The 18,563-nt window shown below is 43.6% G+C and overlaps 1 protein-coding gene across 3 annotated transcripts in view; it reads left to right on the top strand.

Moving 5' to 3' along the window:
* The window catches only part of htr4 (5-hydroxytryptamine receptor 4), a 143,982-nt gene that overhangs the window by 62,044 nt on the left and 63,375 nt on the right, over window positions 1-18,563 (top strand). For all 3 annotated transcript variants that reach the window (XM_088604722.1, XM_088604721.1, XM_088604723.1), the window contains 2 exons: window positions 6,511-6,664; window positions 13,573-14,141. In XM_088604722.1, coding sequence (XP_088460848.1) covers window positions 6,511-6,664; window positions 13,573-14,141 — 723 coding nt within the window. The remainder of the gene's footprint in view (window positions 1-6,510; window positions 6,665-13,572; window positions 14,142-18,563) is intronic.

Below are 18,563 nucleotides of genomic sequence, written 5' to 3'. Positions count from 1 at the left end.
CCTATAACCACATAAGGCCATTAATCAATGAAAGTTAAATAAGAGGAACTTGCCTTGGAGGGCAGCAGATTTGGATATTACACATGAAGAAGTGCTGCCAAGTTTGATATCTTGGTGTGTATTAACCGAGATTAAACTCGGGTTGTACAGGGAACAGCAGCTTGTTACGAAGTGAGTTGTAAATCAAAGTGAAGCCCGGGTTAAGATAAAGGGATTCTCTGCGCCTGGGAGCTGGAGCTAAAGCGATCTTGAAGTCGCGTTATGAATGGGTTGGTGGGCAGACCTTTTGTGTGGCAGGACTGCTGCTCTTCTAGGAATTTGGCAGGAGGGAAGCGGAAACAGAGGAGCTTGAGGGAAAAGACCCATTCACATTGTGTAGCAGACAGTGAGTGGATCTGGATGAATGGCCTTCAGAGAGATAGGAATGCATTTAAGGAAGAGATCAAACCTCAGCCCTTGGGAGCCCTGGCTGTGCAGCAGGAGTCTGAGTGAGAGCACATTTTCTTAAAGACCATTACGAGGTTATTTACTAGCACTCAGCTAGTACTGTGTAGCGCAGGTCCCCATCACTATTCATCTTTGCATCTCATTTTTAAGGCTCTTCAGTCACAAACTTAAGTGTTTTTTAAAATGAGAAAAGCACGGTCAATATAAGCGGTTTCAGTTAACTTTTTTGCTTTTAAAAGATGAATAAATTCTTCCAAGATTAATACATGTAATAAAGTCTATATAAATACGTGTGTATTTGTAATACATGGTATAACATGATGTTAAACTATTATTATACATTTACAGTACATAATTATACTCCATTATATACTATAGTAGTTATTATATACATTTAAACATTTAAAACACCACTTTTTTGTTTCCATTAGTTTGCAGGTTATATTTTCAAGTTATTGTGAGGGGAAAGTCTATGTTTAATTTCTCTTTTCCATACAGTATCACTGCCTTGTCCGATGGAGATGTTTAAACCTTCACATTCTAAGTAAAATGCAGCTCACTGGAATTTTGACTAATCCAGTCAAGTAAACCAGAATAATTTCTAAAAAAAAAGGAAGGCCATTGTATCGATTGAGGGACTTGCTATGCAGCGTGCATTGTCTGCTGGCAGAGAACTCTTTGTTGTGTGTTTTTCTGTATGCCAGACAGAGAGGTCTGGAGGAGAAACGTGAGGCAATTCTAGTCTCTCAACAGGAGGTGTAGTGACCTGCAGGTACTCTGAACAGCTGTGTCCTGTTCACACTGAGATCCCTAAACACAGTGGAAACCCACAGCAGAGCCCTTGGCTGCCGGAGAAACAGAATTTTCTATAAGTGCACTTCTTAATGGATGTTAAATATTTTTAAGCATTCTGGGAGTGTGGTGACTGGAAATGACTTTGTTCCTTTACCTCTAGAATCTTCCCGTCTTCGTCTTGGCTGCCATAACTCATTCGCTCTGTTTTGAGATCTTATTGCACGAAGGACCTATTTTGAGGGTGATGGAGGACATTAATAATATAAATATTTTACTATCTGATTACCCTTAAAGGGATTGCATGTCAGGGAAAGTAATCCTAAATGATCTAAATCTCCAGAGCCTGCGTATGTAAGCGTTGGACCCAGCTGTCTGAAATAATTCATTCGACCTGGGGGTGAAGGTGAAGACCCTCTTCTGACACTCTTGAGGCAGAAATGAGCCGTTTCAGAAGGCGCCAGCAGCACAGTGCTGGGCCAGAGAGTGTGTGACGTTTTGAAGAGCTATGGGTCTCTCACTGGCACTGCAAGCCTGCAGATGTCCCCTTGCCCATGTCATAAGGATTGGCTGTATTCTTTGAGCCTCATGGGTGACCCTCTAGTGCCGTTTTAATTTAAACATGATTAAATATCGGATAAGCTGAAACAGGATCTATACTGGAACAAAACCATGAAACGCATCATAAATAACTCGTGTGTGCCTTCACTGAACCATTCAGAGCTGAAGATATGCCATTGATCAAAATGCAGATTTAAAAAAAAAACATTTCATAAAATAAATACATTACTGAATAAAATTATTTTTGTAAACAATACTTTTGTTTACCACGATATAGATGGTTTTACTTTAAGGGATTGACAGATTTTCTGCACTTCTGTTGAAGAATGTCTGCGGAAAAAAAAAACACCTCAGTCATTTTGTTTTGAGAATTATGAAAGAAAAAATCTGATGTAGCATTATAGGAAATGTTCACATAAATTACCTTGCTAAGGCAAAAGCTGTTTTAATATTCAAATAAAAGTATATCAAAAGAACATTCCCTCTGGCAGAATAGAAGGTGGACTTTGATCTTCTGGAGGCGAACAAAAAGAAAAACAAAGTCGCTTTTTAAAAAAAACTGTACTGAGAATCACCGGGCCAGACAGCTTAATATTAACACAAGCTAATTCAAAAGAGTAAAATAGAAAAACATCAAGGTTATGTTGATTAAGACAGTTGGACAGAACATAGAAAAAGAGAATATCACTGTGAAGACAATCGCAAACCTGATTGCATTTTAGAGTGTTTATTATCAAATCACTGGCAAAATTCTACAAATGTGTAGTGTATGTGATTGGACCCAAACAGTACATCACAGGCTTGTTTGCAGGAGTCCACTACAGCTCAGACAAGTGTGCCAGAGGTCTGGAGCTAATTCTCATTATCCACTAGACAACAAAACGTCTCGCCACATACTGTACATCTGACAGGACAAAAAGGTCTTATTTCCAGAACTGGGCTCTGTGTCATATCTGGTCCAGCAGAAAATAGTGAATCTTTGTTCCCAACCTTGGAAAAAGGGGAGAGTGGATTAATACATTTTGGAAGGGAAACCTGAGAAATAAACACAAGAGAAGACGTCAAACTCAACAGGAACGAACCAAAATAAAAAAAACGAGGTGCTTCATATTTAGGGACATTCATCTATCCGTTTTCGAACTGCTTCTTCCAACACGGGCACTCAGAGGAGCTGGAGCCTAACCCGGCAAAAAAGTGCCCTGGACAGGACGCCTCTCCATCACAGGGCACACAGACAGTACAGGCCCTTTAGGGACCTAAATTTCAATCATTAAATCAGAATGATGAATATCTGATTCAAACACCTTTCAAAAGCAACAGACAGCACACTGCAAATTGACAGGTTAACACAAGCTAGCACAAGGCGTTTGTATATCAGATGCTAGCAGAGCTGTCTTGTCTTGAATCATGTCTGTCTACATCATAAGAAAATGATGTCCTGACTCATAACTGAACTGTCACGCCCTCTGCAGCCAGGGGGCACTCCTTCTCTGTCCTGTCCCTAGTTTCCGGTCTGCTGTCCTTCCTGTCCCTCTCTCCCTTGGGCTATATATTTCCGGGTCTTGCACTCTGTCCTCGCTCAGCATTGATGTTCGGATGTCCTGAGACCCGCCTAGCACCAGGGCGCCCCACGTCCGCTCCCTGAGGCCATAGGTTTCTATACGGCATTCCTGAACTCTTTGCACTAATGAGCCCGGGCCTTTTTCCCGTCTCGCCGCTACGCATATGGGTCTTTTTCCGCTCTCCTGCTCCCCACGGTTAGTCCCTTTGGACGTCCGTGACATGAACTGATTAATTTTGATTTAATATAACACTGTTTTGTGGGTGGTTTAGCGTAGTGAGTACTGTAAGTCTCTGGACCTATACGTTGCGGGTTTGAGATCCTGCTACAGACACTTCTGTTGCACTTGGAGCGAGAGACTTCACCCATGTGGTCCGTCAACACTGTGGAAGCCAGGATAAGCTCTGGCCCAGTGAGTCAGTGTTCCTCGAATGTGAAGCAGTGGTCACTTCTTGGACTCATAACTGAAAAGGTAGTCCTGTTGTACCCTTGAGCAAAATAGTTCACACAAATTGCTCCAGTAGAATACCCAGCTGAATAAATGCTGCAAATGTACTGTAAGTCTCTTTGGTTAAAGCTTACAGACAAATAAATTAATAACAAACAGCTAAAATGTACCACGTCGAATAGAATTTTTGACCTGAATGGGTTTAGATCAATACTAAAATTATCATCAATATACCTGAAGTGTGTGCGTGTCTGTTTCTTGAGTGATTAATAGTGTTCATTTTTCAATAACATGAGTTATTAAAAAACTTTGTTTAAGCCTCAAACTTTAGGGCTTTTTCATTGTTTTACCAGCTGGTGAAGCAGCTATTTGTAGGTAACATTTTCAAGCAATTCCACCCAGCTGCCCTAATAATGACTCTTTTTTGAGTCGCTTAAACTTTACACAGAAGAGAGATTGCAGAAATATGTCAGCCCACCCCAGGTGCTTTCAGAACTGCTCTATGTCATCTCACTATCTATAGAGTTTGTTGCCTCACAGTTACTGTTCTATGGGTAAAGCAAAGGAGCAATTAAAAATGTCTAACAATTAACAATTAATCAATATCAATGCATGAGATAAACAATGCAGTTCAATGGCAATATTGTCTGAATTGAAGTCTTTCCACAGTACTAACTTGCAGTGTTGTTCTCTCAGTGCTAATAATCCAGCTGTTTGCAACACACAAAACAGCTAATTCCATTTTAACAATCATTATTTTCTGTAAAATTGTGCAGGCGTTCTGAATCCCAGACATTAATCATACTGTCCACTTTTTTTTCTGTTGATTCTTTCTTGTTGATTTTAACTTATTTGATTCATAGTACTTCTTGTTAACACTAGCAATAATGGAGACCATCCCAGCTGGAGAGCTGTTGACTTGAACAGTAAAGTTCATTTTCACATCTATGTCCAGTTGCCATGGCCTTGTTGCCAAGGAGACACGTCACATAAGTCCTTAGCAATCCATGAAGTCACAGTAGTTTTACTGCAGAGTGTTTTTGGTTCTTGATTGAAGAATTTCAGAAAGGTAGAAAAGTCAGAGGGTTAAAATGGACTACGTGGTACAAATGAATGACTTGTGTGAGTAACAGTAATGGAGAACTGTAATACCCCAAGCAGCAGGAACAAGTGTTCTTGGGTATCAAATACATTAATGAGAGAACCAAGGCCAGAAAAGCTGGAAAATCACTGAACATGCCTGAAATGTAGCCTTTCTTGTTTATACGCTGCTGAAAACGTGCCTTTGGTAGCTATCTCCTCTCCAACACGTGAAAACATTGGGTTTGAAGACGATCCTATTTTGGAAGTGATCTGTCTCATTGAAGCCTGGAGAGTGAGAACCAGTTGGGCTGTCTGCAGTAAGCAAACCAGCGTGTGTTCCATGTCCCTGTTGTCCTGAGAGTCTTTTTAGCACTGACGTCCTGGAAGTGGCAGGTGTGGACACCAGAGATCCTCAGCTAGATCAGAGTGGGGAGGTCAGTACTGCCTAGTGGTAGCCTGCTTAGATTGTGGGGTCACTGCCGCGGTGGGGAGCAGTATTCCACCGCACCAGTGACCCCACTTTGATCCTGCGGCACTACTGGCACTGGGACACTGTTGCATTTCCACAGTGAGGCCACACTCAGTTCGACATGATCCTGCTCAGACTGTGACAGCTGTTGTAGTTATTAGTTCACTTACAGTATCATCCTAATATGATTCCGTTCATGAAATGCTGTTTATATATGGGCTGCAGAGAATAAAAACACGTTCTCTGCCCCACCTGTACGCCCTGGGAGCCCAAGTCAGCAGGTCTAATATCAACGCTGAATGACGGAGCGGGGGCACACAGCAGGCTGTGCAGTGCCTGCGCTTCACTAGGGTCTGACTAAAGCACACAGCAGCAGTCCCTGCTGCACGGATGTCTGACCTCTGTATTCTCAACTGGAGGCACAGAAGTGGCCTGAGCCAAGGCGAAGAATGCCAATCACAGTGAGGGAGGTGTTACGGGGGGGGGTTATCGCTGTAGGACAGCACGAGAGGCTCCCACTGATGCAGTCTGGAGGAGGGGAGCTGCTGAAAGCAGGAGGTCAAGCCACTCCGAAGCCGGGAAGTGATATAAGCTGAGGGACGCTGATGTTATGGATGGGGTCCTTCAAGCTGTACACAGCCCTGGGGACAGGAGACAGGAGAGTAACAAAGCAGCAGCAAAAATATTGCTTTTAAGTAACAGAATGCTCTCCGCAGCTCGGGAAAGGCTGGACAGGGTATGGATGATAATGAGGAGTCAGGGAGCTGCCTACCAGCAGGGGTCCAAGTTAATAGTCTTCTGCAGAGGCGAATGAGAGACACGGTAAAGAGACCAGGTGGAAGTGCCTATGGAGGGAAACGAAAAAAAGGCTGGAGCTGGATTTGGAATGCATACAGGATGGAACACAGGAGGGCTCTGTCATTATTAGGTGGTGGAATGTGGTTATCCTTTCCATGCAACCTATCACAGGTACCGTCATTATACAATGGGAATTAGATGACTGCTGCTGTTCCTCGATATTTCACACATTCCCTTTCAGAACTCTGCAGAAGAAATGTGCAAACGTATACGAGATACAGGGAGATCTCCCCTCGGTCCCAAAAGAACCTGTGTCTGAAGTGCTAACGGGCTCCATTTCTCTCTTCCCAGGTACTATGCTATCTGCTGCCAGCCACTTGTCTACAGGAACAAAATGACACCTATGAGAGTGGCTCTCATGCTGGGGGGATGCTGGGTAATCCCGACCTTCATTTCCTTCCTTCCCATAATGCAAGGCTGGAACAGCATTGGAATCAATGACTTGGTGAGTGGAGGTTCCCTTTCCTCTTCCTCCTGCTTTTTCCCTTGGCTTTTCCTTTCCACATCCGAGACAAAATCCGTCTCCCTCGGCTCGGTGCTTCTACAGGAAGGAGAAAGGCACTATGCATTGTTTGAGAAAAGCAAAATGTGAGTTCTTCTCATATTTCATTTAAATTCTTCAAACTAAAGGCAAGAGTACTGGCAGCAGAGGTGTCACGTCGCCGTACCTGTTGAGCTCAGCAGAATTAAAGTAGGGATGTCTTTGGCATTCCTTATCCGTGTGATCCATCCTGAAAACTTTCCTTTCCAAAACAGAGCTGGATTAACTCTACACTTCTCCCAGTTAGTGACATGTTTATGAAGGCGGGGTGCAGAATTCCAAGGGAAAAAAAATTCTAAATTGTCCCATTCCTCTGATATTTGTTCTGTCGTGATTATTTATACATTTAGAAGTCCTTAAAAGTAGCTGTGCAGCATGTACCATCACACTGGTAAAAAAAGATAAGTATTTAAATAAATCTGAAGGTCATTTACAGAAAATCTCTCCTCTTTTCCCTGTAGTTGTTCTTAAAGCATTAGAACATGAGTAAGACTTCAATGTAGAGAGTTATCCTCATGTCCATGGCTGCTGTCAGACCCTCTTCTTATTTCCCCCTATTTTAAAAACAAGCAACAGGCTGCTTATCGTTTTGTCCTCTTATAATTTGACATTTATTTGTGAAATGCATTTTCCACATTCAGTAAACAGAGAGTAATAAAATAACAGGAGAACAATTTCTAAAGATTGCTTTTTTAATAGCTTCAGTTTCAAAACACGTGACCTCAGTTTGGAGCTTAGCACTTCATCTTCCCGGCCGGATGATGCCTCAGCAACCTAGTTCTTTGGCATTAACGTATTTTGTATATGACACTTCCTTTTCCTAACTAAAAAAAAACGGGTTCGTAACAAGAGCCTCCTCCTGCTGTATTGATATTGCTACTGCATTTCCCTTATACCAGGTTGCGACAAGTAGAAGCTGTTGGCATTCTGAGAAATGAAAGCATATCCCAGTCATTCTTTTCTCCAAAGCCTGGAATGGGTGGCTTTGTGGTGTTGACACACAGGGCACAAAGGCTGAATTTGATGTCATCTGTGAACAGAAAACTCATTCTTGTTTATTCAACACAATCCTCTGCATTCATTCATCATTTGAGAGTCAGATCAATATGAATCGAAGTACGAGGCACTTGAAATCATCATTCAAAATGCTCAAGGTGCCCTGTGAGTGTGTCAGAACAATCCTTCGTCTCCTTTAGTATGGCATGTTTGCTCATGATCTGTGATTCCAATCTTCGATTTCTTTGTCAAGAAAACAATGCAAAACAAAAAACTCTGAAAATAATTAAGCTAAATTATTTACTTTAAGGTTTTAGTGATTAGAGCTACTGTATCTGCTTTGGGTTTGAGATTTAAATTGTCCTGCCTCTACCTTACAAGATTGATGCTGTTAAAACATTTGTACAGGTAGTTCTGGAGTGTAATGTGCTGCAAATCCTGCCCTGATTTTGAGCCTTCAGGTGTACAGTATGAAGACCCAAGCGTGGTGCTTTGCCATCCTTAAATCCTTTCTTTCATTCTGCTAGCTAACTAGGGATATACTACATTTGAGATTACAGTGCAAGAGAAGTCGAAGTCATGAATTGCAATATAAGAGCGCAGTCTGTTCTTGCTTTTGAATGTGCTGTAGCTAAGGGACACCAAGGCTATACTCCTCTAAACCATGTTTTATTCTGCCAGGCATTTAATTACATGCTTCAGTAGCAGGTCCAGCGAAATAGCCCTTACAACAATGGCAGCTACCATGTCATCACCTAGCAGATTGCAAATACAAAAGATTCCACAGGACAATCAGGGGTACTGCTCTCAACTCACTTCTCAAGCGTTTGCCTGTAAAAGAAAACTAAACACCAGGCAGAGAGTAAGGCAGCTCTCCTCTATAAGGCACCGAGTGATCCTGTGACTTCTGTCATCACATCACTAAGTAATCAGGAGAAACAGTGTCTGCTCAGTGTTTTTTTTTTTTTTGGACAGGTCCAGCTTGAGTTTAACTTCCAATATGTTTTGGTCAAGTTTTTAAATGACTCGATTTATCATTGCAGTTAATATTTTACTCGGATTATGACATCAGAATAAAACTGTGGCTGTTCTGTGGAGAATCGTTTTTGTTTGCATTGTAGCTCAGTTATAAAGAGCCTCTGTTTGCAAGACCAGCTATGCAGAGAAATCACTGGTTTGACTTTTGGGTATGCCACACACCAGCTGTGCCAGAGATGCCCTAAAATACAATGCAGAATGGTCTGAACACTTCTAGCGCTGTGTTAGTTTGAAATCACAGAGGGCTTCCAGCTGCCACACAACAATCACACATGCTGCGTGCGAGATTTGAGACACGCAAGGACCTGTGTCAGTGCTCCTTGCTTGTTGTTTAACTCTGCTGACTACCAAAGAGGCGGAGGATACTGGGGTACACGTGTGCCATCTGCACCTCTCCCCAGGCATAACATTAGACTTGCTTGAGATTTAACTGTGCACCCAGCTGATGAACAATGAATTGAACTGAAAAAATAATCGTTTATTCAACCAGACAGGCCAGTTAAGGGAAAATGCATTTAATACTCATTTTATTTGGCTTTATTTCATTAGTTTTTTTATGCCACATAACCTACTGTACATTTGCACCAATTTATAAAGCTTGATATTTTTCATGTAGCACTGTTCTTCACTGTACAACTAAAGTGTCTTTTTAATAAAACGTCTACATCTTAAATTGTAGGAAGGCAGTGAGAACTTCAATAAATTATTCAAATAAAGTAGCTTAAAACAACAAAATATTTGACTGATACACAGAGAGGATGAATCAGATAATATAGATCACAATGATGAGTGCGACAGGTGGCACTAAGATTCAACCTTGTGATTTTTTAGACATCAGGCTTCCAGAAGAAAAGATCTAGAGGCCATTCTATAAAAAACATCACTCTCTTCCAAGATGATGAGTATGGATGTAGGGAACAGTGTATGCCCAGTGTTCTCCAGGCTTTTAAACACAGATCCCTTCTTGAATTTGAATACAGACCCACCCAAAAATATAGAATAGGCAGGATAGTCAAGTTATACTTTAATCAGTCAGACGAGACCCCTGTGCTGAGAGGCCTGGGCTGAAGTTTGCGACTGCTCATCAATGTGCAGCTCATCCCGTAGGTACCTGCCATACTGTATGTGTGACTTAATTAACTTCATTTGGGAAAACCGCCTCTGAGACGTATATGTAGCCACTGTACTGTACGCCTTCACTTTAAAAGTACAGGATAATAAAATGCAGGAGCTTTTTCTGTGCTTACAGGTCCCCAGAAACCTCTGTCCCTTGACTTGTGTTTCACTTTAGTATGATTTTATCATTTTCCTGTCAGCTCCACTGCTGTTTGAATTTGGTGGCCAGCCCACTAATGTCTACTTAAAGGAATGGGTTGGAGGATTAGAGACAAACAAGATTTTGTTTGATCTAACGGTGTTTGTTGCATCACAACTAATTACTGACATCATCTGTTGATTCATCAGATGTTTGCACAGAAATTTGACATCCCTCCATCCCACCTCGAAAAAGAGACAGAACCAGGGTGACTTCTACTCTCCTGAGACTTCAGCCATTTTAAAAGAGAGATTTAATAAGCAGTCATCATAGGGGATATTAGATGCGAAGCAAGTTTTAGAAAAGAATGATGGGTCAATGCCATCGTCACCAGTCGATTTTACAAACTCAGCTCTTACTGCTAATTCCGTAATTGACTACATCAGAAACTTTAGGACTTGCATCGAACTGAACTGGATCAGCGTTATTAAGCTATCAAACACACAGCCAGCAGAATGAAATGTTCATTCAATGAATAAACCATCTATTTTGTAATCTGTCATAGGGAAGTAATAGAAACTGGTAAATGACAGGGTAATGATTTGTTCCTCGTAAATTCAACTGACATCTATAATGTCTTTAGGTTAAGAAGCTGGAAAACCAATGGCTGTCATAACTCATTTTAGAACTTTTGTTAATTTATTTCTAACTTTTTGTTAGTGTTTTTGCTTAATTAAAGCTGACAACACAGGGCTTAACACAGGGCTGATCCAATGGCCAAAACCAATTTGTGAGTGCCTGTTACAAACAGTACTGAAAAATCTTTAAAAATATCGTAATATAAGTACTTGCGACAGATTAGTTAAGAGAAATTCAGCTCCAGTTTATTAAAGCTAGATCAAGTAGAAAAGCCAGTTCATTAAAATTCTACAGACGTTTTTTTAGATGAAATCGGAGGAGGGTGACTCTTTTTCACACTGCTTCTAATACATGCTAGCAAACGAGGTTCACTAAGATCCTAACAAAACACAGTACTGGTACTTGTCAGGAATGTTTGTGAGCATGATGTCAAGCAAGCCTGAATTATCTGGTGACTAAGTCAGTTCTAGTAGGTGTGGTTATAGCACTTAGACAATGTCAGAAGGTTTTATCATATCCCAGTTTAATTCTCACAGAAAAATGAACACAGAGCTCAAATAAGAAATAACAGGTTTAGTAAAGCTAAGCAGCAGCAGGAGAAGAAGGAGGTCTATAGGAGGTCTGTAGTCTTCACACTTAATTTTGCAGAGATGGATTTTTAGTTTAGGAAATCACAATGTTTGGAGATTGATTTGGATATAATGAGAGCATTTTATATGATCTTTTATACTGAAAATGATTTTTTAATCAAGGCTTCTAGTATATAACACATTCAGAGAAGAGCTTGAAGTCTTAGGTGGATTGAGTTTTGAGAAGCAGGCTGCCTGCTAAGATGGAGAGATCCAGAGTTTTATCATCGTAAAAAACATTATACACTCCTGAAAAGATGTATGTGAACCCCATTTATGAACATGGAAATTTCACCTTTATGCTGATAGCCTTATCATAATAGCCTTCCAGAATCAAAGCCACTTTTATTTATAGTTAACTATTCCATGCCTCTTGAAACAAAACGATGTATGAATTAAACAAACAATAAGTAATTGAGGTACATAGAATGTGAAAAAGCTCAATTAGCTCAATTAAGGGAATAATCAGAATCAGGTGTTTAAATAGTTAGTTAAATCTTGGAGTCTGGGTTTTGCAAGGCCCACCGAAGGTGAGAAACGTTGCGAGTTTGGTCTTTACCCAGCAGGTGTGTGGAAACAAGGCATTCCACAATCTGAGGAGCTCTCTGAAGACTCGCAGCAAAAGAGTTATTGATGCTCATCAGTGGGAACATCTGAGAATCTGGGGCTCCACCAATCCACTGTCAGGTAGTGTACAGATGGAGAAAATTTAAGACCACAAGCGCTCCACCAGGATTGGTTGTCCTACCAAAATCTCCTTGAGTTACAAAAATCCCAGAGACACAGGGGGGTGACTTTCCCTGTCAAAATCTCCTGCTTGTAACCAACATAGAAATTAGTGGGAGGGCAGAAGAAATTATCAGTCAAAATCAGTTATAAGGTCCAAATGAATAAATTCTGGAGTAAATGTGGGTAACCATAGATATAGTAACCTGGTGAAACTTCAATTTGCTATCACTTGGCCATGTCAAATGGGAATATTCTGCATACTGCTCAGTCTTAACTTCAGACCATCAAAGACTGCAAAAACTTACCGTTTCTTACTCAGCCGAATCAGAAAGAAAATCTGGAACTGTTCTTCAGAGCAAGACTTGCAAAAGCCAGTCGCTGGCGCACCCCACGGACTGTAGCTGCATCCAAAGGCTTCTTGGGTTATTTCTGGAGATATGTCCGGTGAAGTTGAACAAAAAAGTGAAAGCAAAAAAAGTAAAACCTTTTAAAAAGCTTGAAAAAAAAAGAAATAGAGCAAACATACAGTAAGAGCACAGTAAGGTAACACCACTGTGGAAGACAAATGAAAAAGTTTACAATGAAAATGGCCAATTGGCCTGTCTTAGCAATACTAAAACTAGAAGGTATGAAAAATCAGAATGGGCAATTCCAGAGTTTAATAAATCACCAATTTCTCCATTACAAAACCAAAGGTACACTTCTGCATTTTCTCATAATGGTATGCTCATTTTGCCTGCTTCAAACAAGAGCCACAGTGCACTTTGTAGGGAGCAGTAGTGAGGTGACTGAAATTGGAAAGAAGAAAGTGAAATTATGCAGCTTTCTTTTACAATCCTTTTTTGCAGCCCAGAAGGCACTAGCAGCCTCATGATGGACAAGCTCAAGAGACCACTAACAGAGCTACGAAAGGAAATTTTAACATGGCAGGGATTGTGACTCTGAATGTATTCACAGTTATCTTCGGGAAATCCAGGGGCTGGTGTGCCTTAAAATTGTGTGTCACAAAACAACATATTAAATGCTCACGCTACCGAATGTTTGTATTCACAAAGTTACATCGCCATTCACTAATGCATTGAGATTTAAAGGTCTTTTATCGTCTATTAAAGACTTGACAAGAAAACAATATGCCCTTTCTTCAGTAGGAGGTTGATTTTCAGGGCTCTGATGTTAAGATTTCAAGAATGAGGTCTATTTTTAGTCTCCATCACTGCTGGCGTCTCAAAAGCCTGCGGATCTCTGCCTTGTAAAGAACCCAGGCGTAAACACCGGGACTTTAAGCTCTTAAAAGGGGTGATAAAATGGGATGCAAAGGCAGATATGTGGCTAAGCACCAGAGCAAACGAAACACTTTATGAATGTTGAAATCCATGGTAATATTACCAGGCTTCCTCCTTCCTCTTCCTCTTCCTTTCTCCTGACTCTTCTTTTGCTTCCTTGCTTTAGTTTTTACCCTTGCATGAATTTCCCCTTAGCAAAGCATCACTCCTGTCTTGGTAACGCACGTCCCCTCCCCACCGTAGATAGAGCAGCGGAAGTTCAGCGGGGAGGCCAACGCCACGCTGTGCGTCTTCATGGTCAACAAGCCCTACGCCCTCACCTGCTCTGTGGTGGCCTTCTACATCCCCCTGGGACTCATGGTGCTGGCCTACCAGCGGATCTACGTCACGGCCCGGGAGCACGCCCGGCAGATTGGCATGCTGCAGCGGGCCGGGGGCGCCAACAGCGGCGCTTCGGACAGCGCCGACCACCAGCGCAACCACCGCATGCGCACGGAGACCAAGGCGGCCAAGACTCTGTGCATCATCATGGGCTGCTTCTGCCTCTGCTGGGCCCCCTTCTTCATCACCAACGTGGTGGACCCTTTCATTGACTACACGGTCCCGGAGAAGCTCTGGACCGCCTGCTTGTGGCTGGGCTACATCAACTCCATGCTCAACCCCTTCCTCTATGCCTTCCTGAACAAGTCCTTCCGCCGTGCCTTCCTCATCATCCTGTGCTGCGGGCAGGAGCGCTACCGCCGGCCGTCCATCCTCGGTCCCAGCGCCCCCTGCACCTCCACCCAGATCAACGGGTCCACACATGTGCTGAGGTAGGTAGATCCCCGAAACCAGTGCCGGGTCGGGTCCGCCTGCACGGACAACACAAAGTCCCACAGCTGATCTGCAGCCGAAAGTGTATCACTCTCCCCGTTCCTCATCAGTCTGGCCTCCCGCCTTCAAAGCTTGGGGGGACTTGCCTTCTCCCGGACAGGGGCCTGTATCTGGGCCTCCTGGATCTCCATTGAGCAGCAGCAGTTTCAGCGGTTTCATGGCCGAGAGAAGGGGATGCATTGAACTGGTGGGCAGCACTACAAGAAGCTGGGAGAGGCGTTGTGCTGGGCTAGCGTGCGCTGTAGGCAAATTGAGTCGCACAGCAGATCTATCCGATTTGAGTCTAATAGCAACAGACACGCATCAAATTGTCAGTTTCAGCTCTAAAAGCATGTTAGGTGCTCCTGCACACTGCTGCTTCTGGACCCAAGGGTATTGTTTCACAGCTGCTGATGGAACCCTGATAGGTCTCCCCGCTCATTAGCCCTGCTGTATATAGATGCCCAGTGATGCTTCAGAGAGGTTTGCAGAGATCTGTGGCAGTGGCACGAGGAGCAGTCCAGGGGTTCCAATCACAGCTGTGGGTCTTTGATCAGCATTGAGGCTTCAGTTCACATTTCACTTCCATTCCAGTTCACCTTCTGCTACAGTCAGTTTCCACTAGCGCTACTGTCAGAATTTACTGTGCAGATCTCGGTAGTGTGAAAGAAAAGATGTCTTGATGTCTTGTCAGGGTGCTACAGGCACACTGTCCTTCACTCTGTTGTAACAGAAGAAACAAGGTTCTTGATCCCGAGATGAAGTGAAACAGATGAGTTTATTGCATGCAAGGAACAATAAAGCCGAAGTCTTGTTTCCCGCAAGAAACAACAAAACCGAAGTATTGTTCGCCGTATTGTTACAAACTTTTGGGTTATATACAGTTTTCTTCTCCGTTTCTGACGTCACTCGGTCTGATGGTAAAGAGGGGGGTTCATGGTATTTGGCCAGTTTATGATGTTCTGGGCAAATGGTCAGTTTAACATTACACCCAGGGGGGTTCCTAGCTGGCATCTGCACTCCTTATCAGTTAACCCCCTTTCCTGCCATAAACCCCTGCTTGTGACTTGGAAGTCTAAACCCCCTACAGAAAAGATTAAATACAAACCCCCGTCTTCACATCTTTCTTCATTCCCCCCTTATAAAATATGGCATACGTCAGTGTAGCCTATTTTTATACATACAATGTCAGGGCAGATCTTTCCTTTCTTGGCGAACAGGTATGTATTGCCATGACATTGTTCGTTCCACGGTTATGGCAAGATGTGATACATGTTTTTGTGCACGTGATGATTACAATTACACATATAAACAATACTATTCCTACAAATAAACACTGTAAAAAAGTTCCGCCCCAGGCCCCAAACACAGACTTTACCCAAGATCCAATTCCCCAATTTTCAGTATAATAGTCCTGATATTTCTGTCCCTCATTGTAAATGTGTTGGGCCAGATCTGAGATGTGCTCAGAATTATCAGGGATATATGTGCAGCATTCAGTGCCAATTACTGCACAAGTTCCTCCTTGGGCCGCCAGTACATAATCTAAAGCTAGTCGGTTCTGCATGGCCACTGTTCTGAGGGCTACCATCTCATCATTAACAGCCTTCAGACTAGATGAGGTAGAATTTGCTAATTCTTCTAAAGTCGAAGCCATTTGAATTAACTCTCGACTCAGAAAGTTCATGCCGGCTTGTGGAAATATTATACCTAAATAATATTCCCAATCAGCCAATTTTCTTTGTGGTCTGTGGTTAGGTCCGAAGGGGGTGTGGGTTTGAACACGGATATGAGGAACCACATATCCTAAATAACATGAGCCAGACCACTGGGCTGGCAACCATGGGTAGGCTCGTTTTCCACAAATGAAATATGTTCCGTTTGGCGCTCCCCATGCCTCTGAAAATAAGAAACTTATACCGAATTGTGGGGTGTGCCGATCCCATCCTGGAATTTGGAAGGTAGAGGTGGATATATTTGCAGCGATGGTAAGGTTGCAACGACTCCATCCAACCAAGTGCAGACCATTAGTGTGCTGAAAGCATATGTTTCCCTCACGTTCCTTATTTAGAGTCAGGTATGGTGGTGTATGGCTTCTGTTATATTTAGGAGCGTAAGAGCCTGTGAAACTCGTGGGCTCTAAGCCTCGCTCCTGTAGATACTGTAATGTTGTGCAGGTTAAAGTCGTGTTATGGCAACCCCCATAGTTTGTCATATTAAAATCTCCTAAATTATCCCTCCAAATGATCATGCCTATGACTTCCTCGAGACGCCAAGGAATGGCCCCCATAGGAAGTCCTCCCTGTACATATTTGGGTAATGCGGCACACACCCAGCAGGCACTTTGGTTGGTTTTCTTAGCTGTCAGATAGGAGAGGCCTAAAAAGGAATTAATTCCATGTTCTCCTTTGTGGGAGAGATGATCATTAATCCCTGCGGAACATAGTTCTACAGCAACAATTATCATTATTGACAGAAATGATTTCATTCTGGGTCCGGGGATGAGGCTCGTCGGCAGTGTGACGCGTGGATCCAGCGATCTTTTCCTTCCACTCGAACCGCAGACTCGGTTGTCAACAGGATCTGGTAGGGTCCGTCCCACCTGGGCTGGAGAACCTGTGAAGGAAATTTCCTGATCCACACCCACTCTCCTGGGATGAGGTCGTGCCCTCCTTCAGGTGGTGGTCCCCACGCCTCCAGGACCTGCTCACGGGCTCCTTGGGTGGCCTCTGTCAGCAACTTGCAATACTGTAACAGAGAATCAGTTAGTATACTCAAGCCTACTCTGTCATGTCCTGGAGAGTCACTCAGTCTCATGGGACGCCCCGTGATCACCTCAAACGGGCTCAGCCCCACTATTCGATTTGTCCCAGCCCGGATGCTGCACAGTACGGCGGGCAATGCATCCACCCAGGGGATCCCTCCCAAGTGGTACTTTGTCAATTTAGCTTTCAAAGTCCGGTTCACCCGTTCCACCATGCCGGAGGACTGCGGGTGATGAGGGCAATGCAAGTCCCATTTGATCCCTAGTAGGTCTGCCACCACCTGACACACTTTTCCAGTAAAATGTGTGCCCTGGTCTGAGTCTATGCGACACGGGAGTCCCCATCGGGGAATTACTTCTGTCACGAGATATTTGGCAGTTGTCTGCGCAGTCTCTCGCTTGACAGGGACAGCCTCCACCCATCTAGAAAACTGGTCCACCATCACTAGGAGGCCTGTTTTCCCTTTACAGGGTGGCAGTGAACAATAGTCTATTTGCCAGTGTCTAAAGGGCCCCTCGGGTGCAGGACGTCGAAGATTAGGAGCCCGAACCGGCGGTGCTCCAGAGGCTTTTTGGCACTCTCCACAGCGTTGTACCACATCAGCTGCGAAGGGTGTGAAGCCTGTGCCCACCCAGCTCTGAGCAAAGCGTCGAGTCATTTGGCTAACGCCTGGGTGCCCTGTGGAGTGTATTTGTTGTGCCAGGTAGGGCATTAGTTGCTTGGGACAGGCGGGTCTGCCCGTACGCTGGCACCTCCAGGTCCCATCCTTCTGCAGCCCCACATTGCGTTCCATCCAGGTCCATTTCTCAATCCTTGGAGCCTGGGCCTGGAGCTCGCTGAGCTGTTCCGTCCGGAGTGCCTGTATGTTCACTGTGCAAACTGAAATAATCTGAAGAGGTTTTTCTATAGCCCACTCCTCCCATTGCCCCAGGGCAGCTTGACGTGCTGTCCAGTCTGCTAGCTTATTGCCCCTGGCCTCGGGAGTGTCCTCTCTGCTGTGGCCCTTACATTTGACTACAGCTACCTGCTTTGGGAGTTGGAGAGCCGCAAGCAGCTCAGACACCAGATCTGCATTCTTTACCGGAGTGCCAGCAGAGGTTAAAAAATCCCTATTACTCCATAACCTTCCAAAATCATGGCATACTCCAAATGCGTATCGTGAGTCTGTGTATATTGTGGTGGTCTTGCCTTTTGCTAATTTACAGGCTTCCACCAAAGCTTTCAGTTCAGCTCGCTGTGCTGACGTGGGTACCTCAAATCTTCCCCCACATTGGATATCATGTTCTGTAGTCACAGCCCAACCCGCTTTCCTCTCCCCACTAGAATTTATGAATGAAGTTCCATCAGTGAAAAGGATGAGGTCTTCATTCCTTAGTGGTTGCTCGGCTATTTTGATGCCCTCATCTTCTCCCATTGCCCAAACATCACAGCTGTGTTCTAACATGTAGGCTTCTGATGGGTCAGGTAACAATGTGGCTGGATTAAGAGCTCCTTCACGTTCAATGGTAATATTTGGAGCCTCTAACAAGACCTGCCACTTGCTCCATCGTATCGCATTAACCTGACTGACCCGATTCAGGGACATGAGGGTGTGTACCGCATGTGGGCATCGAACAA

This window comes from Lepisosteus platostomus, chromosome 13 (genome assembly GCF_059453375.1).
Source record: "Lepisosteus platostomus isolate fLepPlt1 chromosome 13, fLepPlt1.hap1, whole genome shotgun sequence".
In the NCBI taxonomy this organism is placed as follows: Eukaryota; Metazoa; Chordata; class Actinopteri; order Semionotiformes; family Lepisosteidae; genus Lepisosteus; species Lepisosteus platostomus.
This window is presented reverse-complemented; position numbering and strand designations above follow the sequence as displayed.